Below are 11,703 nucleotides of genomic sequence, written 5' to 3' on the forward strand. Positions count from 1 at the left end.
CAAACATGTGGGTGTATGGATATGCTCGTGTATGTGTCCTGGTTCTCTCTTTCTATAGAGCCACCAGGACTGACTGTGGAGTTTACTTCCTGACAGCTTTACTGTGTGATTTGAATGAGATGCTCCCCAACAGTCTCAGGCATTTGGATACTCAGTCCCCAGTAGGTGGAGCTGTTTGGGAGGGACTAGGAGGTGTGGCCTTGCTGGAGGAAGCATGCCACTGGGGGTGAGCTTTGAGGTTTCAAATCCTCATATTATCCTCAGTGCCTCTCTGTTTCCTGTTTGCCATTTGAGATGTGCGCTCTCAACTGCTGCTCCAGCCGCCTGCCACCTCTGGTCCACCATTACGGGCTCTAACCCTCTGGACCGGTAAGCCCCGAATAAATGCTTTCCTCTACTAGTTGTCTTGGTCTCAGTGTTTTATCACAGCAACAGAAAAATAACCACCACACTTACCTAGTCCTCACCGCCCCCGAGGCCCGACCTCCAAACACTGCAGTGGAATTAGTTCCTACACTCTTCAAACATGGCATCTACACTCTTCATCGCCACAGCCACACCTCAGCAGCATTCCCCTGCTGCATGACTGCACTGGTGACATCTCCCCGGGGCCTGTGCAGAAGGAGCAGTGCTCCCCGGGGCCTGAAGAAGCAGTGCCAGCAGAGGCAGCTGGCATAGGGGGTCCAAAGCCTTATTCCCTCTCTCTATCTTGACCGAACCCCAGGTGAATATCCATCCACCACCTAGTTGGCACAAAGAAGCTTGCCTGGCTGAGCCTCAGCCCTCTCCTTCCTGGGTGAGGAGTGCTGGGAGACTCAGAAAAAAAAAGCCTGCATATGCTTTCTCCACAGTGCAGTCTTGAGCTGTGCACCACATTTGGTAACGGTGCTTCTGTACGCATCCCATATTTTTCTGGACTTCTTATCTGTCTGTCCCTGTGTCTATCCCCCTGGCACAAGCAGTATGGCTAGGATCTACTCTGCACAGTGGCCAGAAAAACAGCTGTCCCTTGAAACCCCGTCCTTCTACTCTCTGACTTCATCAGATGCCCACACCATTCAGCTGAACAGCTACTGTCAGCTTAGGCTGAGCATGCAGGGTACAGAGCGCCAAAGATAGAATTTAGCCTGAAGGCAGGGAGACAGGCGTGGAGGAGCGAGAGGTGTCCTCACCTGCGGGTGTGATGAACAGCCCCCGATGCACTGGATCTCACACAGAGTTGAGCCCAGTGTCCGATCCTTGCAGGCTGTGAGACCTACCTGTAGTTCTCTACCTGTAAACACCAGGCAAGTTCTTCTATGTTGGTGGTGGTAATGACAAGGTACAAGCAGTGCTTTGGGGTTTCACGGGTGCTCGGGACATCTTTTCCCTTCCACATCAAATCCCCGGTGACCAGATCACTTCTGTCTGTCCTGTGGACTGGCTTCCGGAATCCTCCCTAACCACCAGAGATGGTTTAGAGCCTGATGGGAAATGAGAAGGGTATGTGGGGTTATGCTTAACTTAAGCCAACAGGGCAAGTCCTTTGCAAATAGAGGTGACCCTGGGCTGGGCTCAGATGTCTCTGCAGGGGAAGTTAGCCTTGGGAGGCCTCACTGGAAGAACAGACATACCCTGGGGACAATTTCAGGCCTCTTGTGCAAGCATGGGCCTCCAGGAAGTGATTGTCTCCTGGGGATTGGGACACTGGAGCTCAAGGAGGGGAGCTGGGGTTCCTGCCTTATAAGAGCAGAGCGCTTCTGCAGAGCTATGGAGAAGAGTGGGAGCTTTGCACTTACCATGGCTCCGGGACCTGCTGCCCTATTCATCTTGACCCTGCTCATCCAAGGCCTGATCACTCCTGCTGATGACACCTGCCCAGGTGAGATGGACTCGAAGTCCTTGAAAGCAGGCAACTACCCACTCATTGCCCACTTAATGTCCCTGTGCCCACCTCTTCTGAGAAGCTCCTGGTTAGCTCAGGGTCACCCTCTGAAGACAGACTCTGAGTGATCAGCACCAGGTTGGGTGGAGATTTCATGGGCCTGTGCCTGCTGACCCCGAGGCCTGCAGTCTGACCCCGGGAGCTTCACAGATGAAGACGACACCGACATTTTCTACCTTCTTAGGGAGTTCAGAGAGAAATGTTAGGAGCCTCTAATCTGGTGGCTGACACATCCCCTTGATAACTTTGGTGAAAATGTACCCCACAGTCCTGTATGGTACATATAGGAAGGATTTGGGGTTGGGAATATCCCTGATTGGCTCTGTCCACCCTGGGGATATTGCTCCTAAGCACAGGACAGCTGTCCTAGGCGGTAGCATGGGGGACTAGATAGAGAGAGGGGACTCAGATAGCAGCAAGGCACAGCCCACCCCAGGGAAAAGAGGCAGCAAGAAAACTGGATGGGAAAAGCCCGAGAGGCTTCAACCCTGCACACAGAACTACAGGCAATGGAGGAAAGACGGGAGCCGGAGAGGTGGTCCTCCCCATCGAGGAGCGCACCAAAGATAGCCTCTGGTCACCGAGCTGAAACCCGCCCTGTTCTGATATCCCAAGAGTTCTGCAAGGGTGTGCACTTTTCAAGTCACAACTTAGCAATATTTTAAACAATGTAGCAACTTCTGTTTGGTTCCAGCTGTGCCTTGAGACCTGCACATCCCCTCCCTAGAAGACCTCTTCCAGCCCAGTCATTCTCTGGTCAATCGTCAAGACTGAGAGAAAATGTTACATTGACAGAATTTCTTAGCAAGATTGATTATTGTTTTTCAGAAACAATAACCATTTATGAAACCCTCTCTAAATGCCAGAATGGCAAGACTTTAGTTTTCTAAAGTCATTCTCAAACTGAGTCCCTACCACATCCCTATTCTTTAAGAAACCATACTTTTAAATGTGTATGGATGTTTTGCCTGTATGTATGTCTGTGTACCACTTGCATGCCTGGTGCCTGCAAAGACCAGAAGATTCTCTGGAACTGGAATTACAGACAGTTGTGAGCTGCCATGTGGATGGTGGGAACCAAACCTGGGTCCTCTGCAAGAGCAAGTGCTATTAACCACTGAGCCATCTCTCCAGTTCCTACAACCACTTGGGGCTGAGGGACAGAGACTCAGGGGCCTTAGGTGATCTGTCAAAGGACCACAACACTGGTACCTGGAGGGCTCATTCTTGAGCAGGCTCCTTCCACCCACCAGGCAGGACTCTATCCTGCATTCCCCTCTCAGCTGCCCAGCTCCCCAGGGCAAGGACAGACCTAGTTTCCACCAAAGGAAGACCTAAATTCTGCCCCATCTCTGCGGAGGAGGCTGGTGATTCTGGCTGCAGCCATCTACCCATGTCTGACATGGCTGAGCTGGCAGTTGCCCTCGGGGCAGGTGGCCCAAGATGGTCCTACTGATTGATGCTTGTGTTGCTCTGCAGAAGTGAAAGTCCTGGATCTGGACGGTTCCAACAAACTCACCATCCTTCGAGGCTGCCCTGGCGGGCCCGGAGCCCTGGGGCCCAAAGGAGAAGCAGGGGCCAAAGGAGATAGAGGTGTGTTTGGGGGAAGGGGAGGACACATGGAAGGCACAGCAGTGGGGGAGGGGCCCTGAGTCTGGTCTTCTGGACTTGGGTGACCACCTCAGGCCCTCCCTGATTCCAGGTCTTGCACACGGGTATGTTGGCACAATGGCCAATGACAGAAACCGGGTCCAATCAGTCTGAAAAGATCCAGGAGGGCTTCTCTGGATCATTTTAGGTGATCCAGGCATGCTTTGAAGACCTGCCTCTTGGTCCCCTACAGATGTCTGTTTCACTTGGTCGCTAGGACACATCTAGGCACTAGATACTTCCACATCCTCACCTGAAAGGTGGGCTGTCACTTTCTTCTTCACCTGCCTCTGGTGATGGAACAAAGGCTCAAAGGGACCAGTTCCTCCCTGAGCTGGCCCTCCTGAGAGAGTAGGGCAGACTCCATCTGGGATCTGCTTCAGAGTATGGCCCCTAGAGCCCTGAACCTTAGCACTTGTGGGGACCTCAAGCACACTTGTTCTCCCCAAATGGGAGACAGTGGTGGTGCCTATGTTTCCTGAGTCAGACTTAGATGCGCTGAGGTTTGGCAGCAGAGCTGCCCAGGGGAGCCTCATGTCTGAAGGTACCCCTGGTGGTGATCTGGTGGGGACAGGACAAACCTGGACACCTCTATGATACCCCTAGAAGATGCCAGGCTTAAAGCTAATGTGAGTAGCCCCAAGCCAAGTCCCACTTGCCTGCTCACTTCTGTGGTCCCATTAGGGGAGGAGACTTCTGTCCCCAGAGCCTTGCTGAGGGACTTTGGGGGAAGAGGTTATCCCATGGCCAGGATGGGACAGCCAGCATCGAGGGAGGGGTGTTGACCTCTTGCTTTGGACTCTACTTCCGTATAACTAAGTTGCTACTTCTGTGCATTGCTGAATTGACCCAAAGTGGGAACTAGTGTACCGGGGTGCTTTGCAGGGTCAGTTTCCCTGAAGTGATATTGCTTGTGGGGGACTTGCCCCCACTTTACCCTGGGTACCCTTGAGGAGAGAGGGATAAGAAAATATTAGGTAGAAAGAGAGAGACCTTGAAGACGAGAAGAAAGACAGAAACACAGGACAGCTTCGGGAAGACTTGGGTCAATATCCAACGGCCCAGAACTTTATTCAAAAGGGCTTTTTATAATAAGGCAAAAGACCTCCCTCTTGCTAGATACAGCCAAGTGTAGACCCTTCCAAACCCCTGGTAACCACGCCCGTGGTCCAATCACCCCCTTACGCAGGGCTGCTGGGTAAAGCGAGCTCAGGTTCTCTGGCCCTGAGTAATTTGGGCCACTACAGTTGCTTCTCCTGTAGAGGATGAACAAGTCCACTCTGTTCTTCAGCATCCCTGATGACGGAAGCCTGGAGTCCTCAAGCTGCTGCAGACACCAGCAGTGCTGTGCTGGGGGCCAGTGTGGCTCCCGAGACCAGGATCTGCCAGGAGGACCTTGTGACTGCCTCATAGCTTCTGTTGAGCCAGGGAACATCTTAGTTGGGTTTCTATTGCTGCTATATAACATCATGACCAAAAGCAACTTGGGAAGGAAAGGTTTTATTTCATCTCACAGCTTGTAGTCTGTCATCCAGGAAAGTCAGAGCAGGAACCCTGAGGCAGCAGGTGATGCAGAGGCCGTGAAGAAAAACTGCTTACTGGCTTGCTCCTCAAAGCTTTCTCAGACTGTCTTTTTGGCTCCCAGGACCACCAGCCTAGGGGTAGCACCACCCACAGTGACCTGGGCCCACCACATCAATCACTAACCAAGAAAATGTCCTTACAGGCTTGCCTGCAGGCCAGTCTGGTAGGGCCATTTTCTCAGGTGGTGTTCTCTCTTTCCAAATGACTCTAGCCTGTGACAAACTGACATTAAAAACTAGACAGCACAGGGTCTGAGGGCATGACACAGCCATGTTCCCTTTCCCCCTCTCCCCCTGTGAGGTCGCTGTGGCCCAGGCCTGGTTCACTCAGGTTGGACAAAGGAGCAAATGAGAGCTTACTGAGTGCCTGCCGGAGGACCCAGTGTCCAGCCACGGGTTAGGCAACCCCACCCTCTACGCCCTCCCCAGCCATGGGTTATAGGCTACCCCACCCTCTACGCCCTCCCCAGCCATGGGTTATAGGCTACCCCACCCTCTACGCCCTCCCCAGCCATGGGTTATAGGCTATCCCACCCTCTATGCCCTCCCCAGCCACAGGTTAGGCCATGCCACCCTCTGCACCCTCCACAGTGAGCCTGGCTGTGGTCCCAAAGGTCACTAAGGCCAGCATGACAGCAAAGACTGTCCACGGGGACAATGTGGATGCTTTGCTCAGAAGTATATTTGAATTTGCAGGAGAGAACGGCCTCCCTGGACACCCTGGAAAGGCAGGACCAACTGGACCCAAAGGTAACAGCCTGACAGACAGCAAGGGTGCAAAACAGGCACCTCAATCTGTCCATGAAGACATGGGGGTTGGAGAAAGAGATGGGGAAGGATTCTGCCCTACCCCAGGCCTCAGTGTCCCTTCCTGCCAGCATCAGGGGTTGCCTGCCCCCACTCCTGCGGGCTTCCAGCACCCCAGCTGACCCTAAGGAGTGCCTGCCTTGGGTGACTAGGCCCATTTGGTGGGTCTCCTGATTGCTCAGATGCTCTGGGCATCAGCATCATGTTCTCTGCTTCCCCAGGAGACCGAGGAGAGAAGGGAGTACGTGGAGAGAAGGGAGTTCGTGGAGAGAAAGGTGAGTCCATGTGTTGTGTCTTGGGGGGTCTGCCATGCCCAGTCATACCTAGGGAGAGGGTCCTATTGTCTGGGCAGGGGGTAGAGTAGGTGGCAGGGACCAGGATGTTCAAACTCTGAGGACTCACATCCTAGCACCTGCCTGTGGTCTAGCTGGGTGATTAGCAAAACTGATTTGAATTCTTTTCTAATTGATATTTATTTATTTATTTATTTATTTATTTATTTATTTATTTATTATTTATTTATTTTTTAATTATGAAGTTCTAAGAGGCAACCTCATGTTTTCTTTACAATTGAGGGGGACCTATCTGCGTTCTGAATGCCGTGGACACCCCTCACTCACAAGGCCTCCTGGGTAGACACTCTGGCAGAGAATAGTCTAAGCATTCTGGGAGTAAGGAGGGGGCTCTCCACTCTCTTTGGTACACAAGGCCTGGACAAGGGTGCTGTCAGGGACAGCACTTACCACAGCCGCAGAGGAAAAGCCAGGCAGCTGGACCATGTACCCCAAGGGCAGGGCCTAGGCGAGTCCTGGAATTACCCAGCTCATATTATAGGGGTCAATGGGGACGAAGTTGATGACTACACACTTAAGACCAGGTCTCTTCTCTCCCCACACAGGAGACACCGGGCCATCTCAGTCGTGTGCTACAGGTGACCACATCACCTACCCTGTCCCCATGTGGATATTCTGTCCCTGCCTCCCTTTCTGGGCCCCTGCTGCGTGACTTTGAGCTCATTGCCTACTTTCTTTGATACCTGGGTTCCAGTCCAACCTTTACTCCCTGCTTCCATCCACAGGACCTCGGGCCTGCAAGGAATTGCTCACCCGGGGCCACTTTCTTACTGGCTGGTATACCATCTACCTGCCAGATTGCAGGCCTCTGACTGTGCTGTGTGACATGGACACCGAAGGCGGGGGCTGGACCGTGAGTACTGGGTTAGCCCTCACATACAGAACTGTCAGGACCCAAGTTCCATGGCCAACAGAAAATGAGATATGTGGATTCTCTGTCCCTTTGTACCTCAGAGGGAGCCCTTCCTTCTCTGAAGATAGAGAACCAGCAGTGCTGGCCGGCGACCTATGTGGGAAAGCCTGTGTTGAAGGGGGGCACCAGATGAAGCCAGCACACTCCACTTCCTGCTGCGTGGCTTGGGACATGTGGCCTATTCTCTTAGCTGCCACTTACTTCATTGTGTGGGATCCGCAACGGCATGCTTATGGCACTAGGTTCCCAGTGTTCTGGGGATCCTGGGTTCCTGTTCTGCTTTGAGGCTTGGTCCCCCGTGCTGTAGGAAGTATACCTGCCTTCTTGACTTCTGTGTACACCTCCCTGTCCCAGATCTTCCAGAGGAGGCTCGATGGCTCTGTGGACTTCTTTCGGGACTGGGACTCATACAAGCGCGGCTTTGGCAGTCAACTGGGGGAGTTCTGGCTGGGAAATGACAACATCCACGCCCTAACCACCCAGGGTAGGCAGTGCCAGCCAGATGGGGTAACCTTGGGACTCTGAGTCCTGGACCACGGGGCAGAAGAGTCCCAGGGTGTTAGATCACACAGCAATGGCCCCCCAGGGCATGAGATCCCTGCCGTGACCTTCCAGAAGGTGAGGATCAGGGGATAAGGGATTCCTCTAGTGTGGGCTACTGACATCTCAGGACCCAACAGAAGAGGTATGCTGGTAGTCTTGGGAACATCCCTTCTCATCTATAGCTGTTAATTCCCCCAGAACACTTGCCTCTGGGTCCTACAGGAGTCTCTTGCCTCATACTTGCCACAGAGAGCAGGCTCCCCAAAGCCCTTCTCACCCCCCTACGGCACATAACACTGGCTCATGGTCTGTCCTGTGATCCAATGGAAACCACCTAGCCTTTGTCTCTCACTCACTGTCAGGACACCTTACTGTGTCTGCTCCTGGGCATCCAATTTTGGGGGGGAAAGAAAAGAAAAAAACTGTTCACATCCAGGTTCAGGCTACTGCATTTCAGGGCACAGCCCTCTGGGAGAATTCACAAAATAAAGCATGGCAGGTCCCGCCAAGGGAACGTGGCCAGTAGGTTTTCAGGTACTGCCTGTGGAACAGATGGGAGGGTGCTTAGAAATAGTGGCCACCCCCTTGTGGTCAACAGATGTTGGTACCTACCCAGGTGAATTCCCTAGGGCTGCCTAGTGTGAAGGCTCAAAAGCTGAGCCTTAAGAGCCTTAACACGCCCCCCCCTCCCTGCAGGAACCAGCGAGCTGCGAGTGGATCTTGCAGACTTCGAAGGCAAGCGTAACTTTGCCAAGTACAGCTCCTTCAAGATCGAGGGAGAGGCCGAGAAATACAAGCTCGTCCTGGGAAATTTTGTTGGAGGTGGTGCTGGTGAGCAGCTTGAGGAGGGGCTGTGAGATGGCGGCTTCTGAACCAGTCTGGGAGTAGAGGGACCTGCTTTCTATCTCCCCCGGTGGCCTTGAGCTGGGCCTATGGCTCTGAGCCTAGGGTTGCCATCTGCAAAACACTAATATCTACATCCTTATACTAGGTGAGGACCATAGATGCAGTCTGTTAGCACCCCCCAAGACTGCCCGATAGCCCAGAACTAAGGGCCCACACCCAGCTCCACTGCATAGTGAGTGGGGACCACTGACTACCATATACGAGAGAGTCAGAAGGAGATGGGCATCTCTCCATGGGTGCCAAAGCCCTGTTTCTTGTAGAAAGAGCACCTTAGGGACACTGAGTTAGTCAGACCCTTTACTGTAAAGGTGAGGTGGAACATCATGGTGGAAACTTGCATTAGGACGAAGCCTTTCATTTTAGGGCCAACGGGAAGCAAAGAAAGAGACTGAAAGGGAACACCCCTCAAAGGCATGTCTCTAGTGACCCACTTCCTCTAACTAGGCCCTGCCTGTCACCAGCTCCCTATGGGCTACTAGGACTCTATCAGTGACTAACCCACAAATGACTCCTCAGCTCTCTTCAACCAATCACCCGAACCCCCAAACACTGCTCGAATTGGGATTGAGCCTTCAATATACAAAGCTTTGTGGGGAGAGTTCATCTCTAAACCACAGCAGCCCTCTTTCCCGAAGGACTCTGGCCCTGTGGTTTGGAAAGTCCATCCTACAAAGTACGTGTCTGGGTACAGGGAGCCGTGGGGCATGACCACACCTATTTAACCGCTGAACCCACAGCTAAGCGGGGCAGGCCGCTCTCTCGGGAGCTTTGAAGGTGACAGCTCTGAAATTCATGTACCCACTTTGCAGCATCTCACCTGGGACTTTTAGGAAAGAAAACAAAGTCTGTATGTGGGGAAACTGAGGGCATCAGAAGCTGTGTGCCCAGCGTGGAGGTGCAATAGGGTAAACTCTGGAGGCATGACCATTTGGAGCCGACTTAGAGACAGCCAGGGCAAGAGGAAGTAAAGAGAAGTCCTAGAGAGAGCCGCAGGCTGCCGTGAGGAGAGAACTGGTACTGGTGATGCTGTTAGAGGCTCCCTGAGGGAGCAGAGAGTGTGCCTGAGGAGAGATAACAATGGCCACAGGGACTTGCTGGACCAGGAGGAGGGGGTTATATCTGGCATTATACTCTTTCCCAAGGCTTGTGAAGATGGGTCCCTCACCTGGGCCTCAACTGATGAATTATCCAGCTGAGAATTGGCGAGTCACAGGCAGGAGATGGGGCCGTCTAGTGCGCGTCTAGCATCTACATGACACATGTTCTTTCTGAACAGGTGACTCCCTGACTTCCCAAAACAACCAATTTTTCACTACCAAAGACCAAGACAATGACCAGAGTTCTTCCAACTGTGCGCTGAGTTACCATGGAGCCTGGTGGTACGGTGACTGTCACCGTTCCAACCTGAATGGCCTCTACCTCAGGGGGCCCCACAAGAGCTACGCAAATGGTGTTAACTGGAGGTCGTGGGGAGGGTACAACTACAGCTACAAGGTTTCTGAGATGAAGGTGCGCCTCACCTAGCTCCCGCCACAGGAAGGACCTTCCAGCTGCATTACCAGCTAAGCAAGGAATGTGCCCACGCTGCCCTGCTCTGCCCTTTACCCACAGTCCACACAGCCCGTGACCTCCAGGACAGCCTTCCTCGCATACTTACATTTGCATTCCAAAGGAAAAATTGCATCTCCCAAAGCTGCTTGTTCTCTGACAGGCATGTGCCTGTGGGTTTTCTGTGTTCCTTTTTAGTCTTTCGCCACATCTGTATCATCCAGCAGAGCTGTCTATGACCTTGACAGTCAGGAAGAGTTGGAAAGCCCACTTATAAATGCAGACCAATGCCTGCTTCCCTAGGGCCACCTGCCTCTGACCCTCAGCTCTGCCACTACCATAAGTGACCTGTCCCCATCCCAGCCCCATGTTCCCTTATAGCTCACTCACAGCAATTTACATGTCCATTAAAAGGTCACCTGGGGCTAGGAAATGTTCATAAGAGGTTGGGAGCATGCAGGACCCCTTCTGCTTGCTATGTAAATGTTTCTGTGAGCCAGCAGCTTCCCATGAATAGCAGATGTGGGGAGCACTGACCACAGGGCCAGCAGTACCTGAGGGGAAGATGAAGAGGGGCCTGCCTCACCCAGGGCACATCTCGTCTCCAGAACCTCAATTCTAATCGACAGAAGCGAGTGGGAGTTTCTGGGGAAAAGGAGAGGTACTCCTCATAGACTAGGGCTAGTTTCTCCCTAGGACTCAGGGGGTCTGAGCAGGAGGAAGAGAGAGGTGGGTATGCCCCATTCAAACTAGACCATCGGCTTATGAGGCACAAAGAGGAAGGAATTAAGGGCCCAGAAAGATAGAATTCCTCTGCATACTCATGTTCAGCCCTATACCTCTGCTTCAACCGACACCCACACATTTAGTGGCTTAAAACAGCAGGACCCATTACCCACAGTTCCCAAAATAATAAGACTTGTAGAGGTTCAGCTGGCCAAAGTCAAGACACTGGTGTGCCTTCCTCCTGATGCCTGGCATGGAGCCTGGCCCCCAGCCCCTCCAGCTTCCCGGGTACCCTGACTGCATTTTCTGTCGTTCCTTTTTAAAGCCAGCAACAGTGTATCAATCTGACCTACTGCTGTCTGTCACCTGGAATGGGTCTCCATTTCTGACTGGAGTTAGATAGTCTGCTTAGAAATGCCTCACAGGTCTTGGGGAGTCACACAGCCAAGTTTCTCTCTGGAAACTGTTTAGAGGTTCTGGGCATCAGGCAAAAAATCTTCAGCAGAGGACATGCTACCCTGTCTACCACATCCTATTAAAACAAACAAACAAACAAAAACCAAACAGAACTGGAGACGTACCTCAGTTTGTAGAGTGCCAGCCTAGCATGCAAGTTCTGGATTTGATTACCAGTGTTGGGTAAACTGGGTGTGGTGGTGCACACTTCTAACCCTAGTGTTCAGGGGATGGAGGCAGAAAGGTCAGAAGTTCAAGGCTATCTCAGGTTTAAAGCCAGTCTTTGATACATGA

The 11,703-nt window shown here is 52.5% G+C and overlaps 1 protein-coding gene across 1 annotated transcript; it reads left to right on the forward strand.

Moving 5' to 3' along the window:
- Positions 1-1,749: 1,749 nt before the first annotated feature.
- LOC128102136 (ficolin-2) lies at positions 1,750-10,994 on the forward strand. Its single transcript, XM_052725674.1, has 9 exons — positions 1,750-1,861; positions 3,404-3,517; positions 5,854-5,907; positions 6,186-6,227; positions 6,863-6,895; positions 7,043-7,170; positions 7,585-7,714; positions 8,470-8,604; positions 9,956-10,994. Exons 1-9 carry the CDS (start codon positions 1,750-1,752, stop codon positions 10,201-10,203), a joined length of 996 nt encoding a protein of 331 aa, XP_052581634.1. The 3' UTR covers positions 10,204-10,994.
- The last annotated feature ends 709 nt before the right edge of the window (positions 10,995-11,703 follow it).

This window comes from Peromyscus californicus, unplaced genomic scaffold (assembly GCF_007827085.1).
Source record: "Peromyscus californicus insignis strain IS unplaced genomic scaffold, ASM782708v3 Scaffold_7__1_contigs__length_154581171, whole genome shotgun sequence".
NCBI lineage: Eukaryota > Metazoa > Chordata > Mammalia > Rodentia > Cricetidae > Peromyscus > Peromyscus californicus.

What these genes read in the sequence shown, in the direction of transcription:
- LOC128102136 (XM_052725674.1), top strand. Translation starts at nt 1,750, where the DNA reads ATGGAGAAGAGTGGGAGCTTTGCACTTACCATGGCTCCGGGACCTGCT. An exon ending in AGGACCAACTGGACCCAAAG is followed by an intron (nt 5,908 to 6,185) that starts GTAACAGCCTGA and finishes CTGCTTCCCCAG; the next exon opens with GAGACCGAGGAGAGAAGGGA. An exon ending in CCGAAGGCGGGGGCTGGACC is followed by an intron (nt 7,171 to 7,584) that starts GTGAGTACTGGG and finishes TCCCTGTCCCAG; the next exon opens with ATCTTCCAGAGGAGGCTCGA.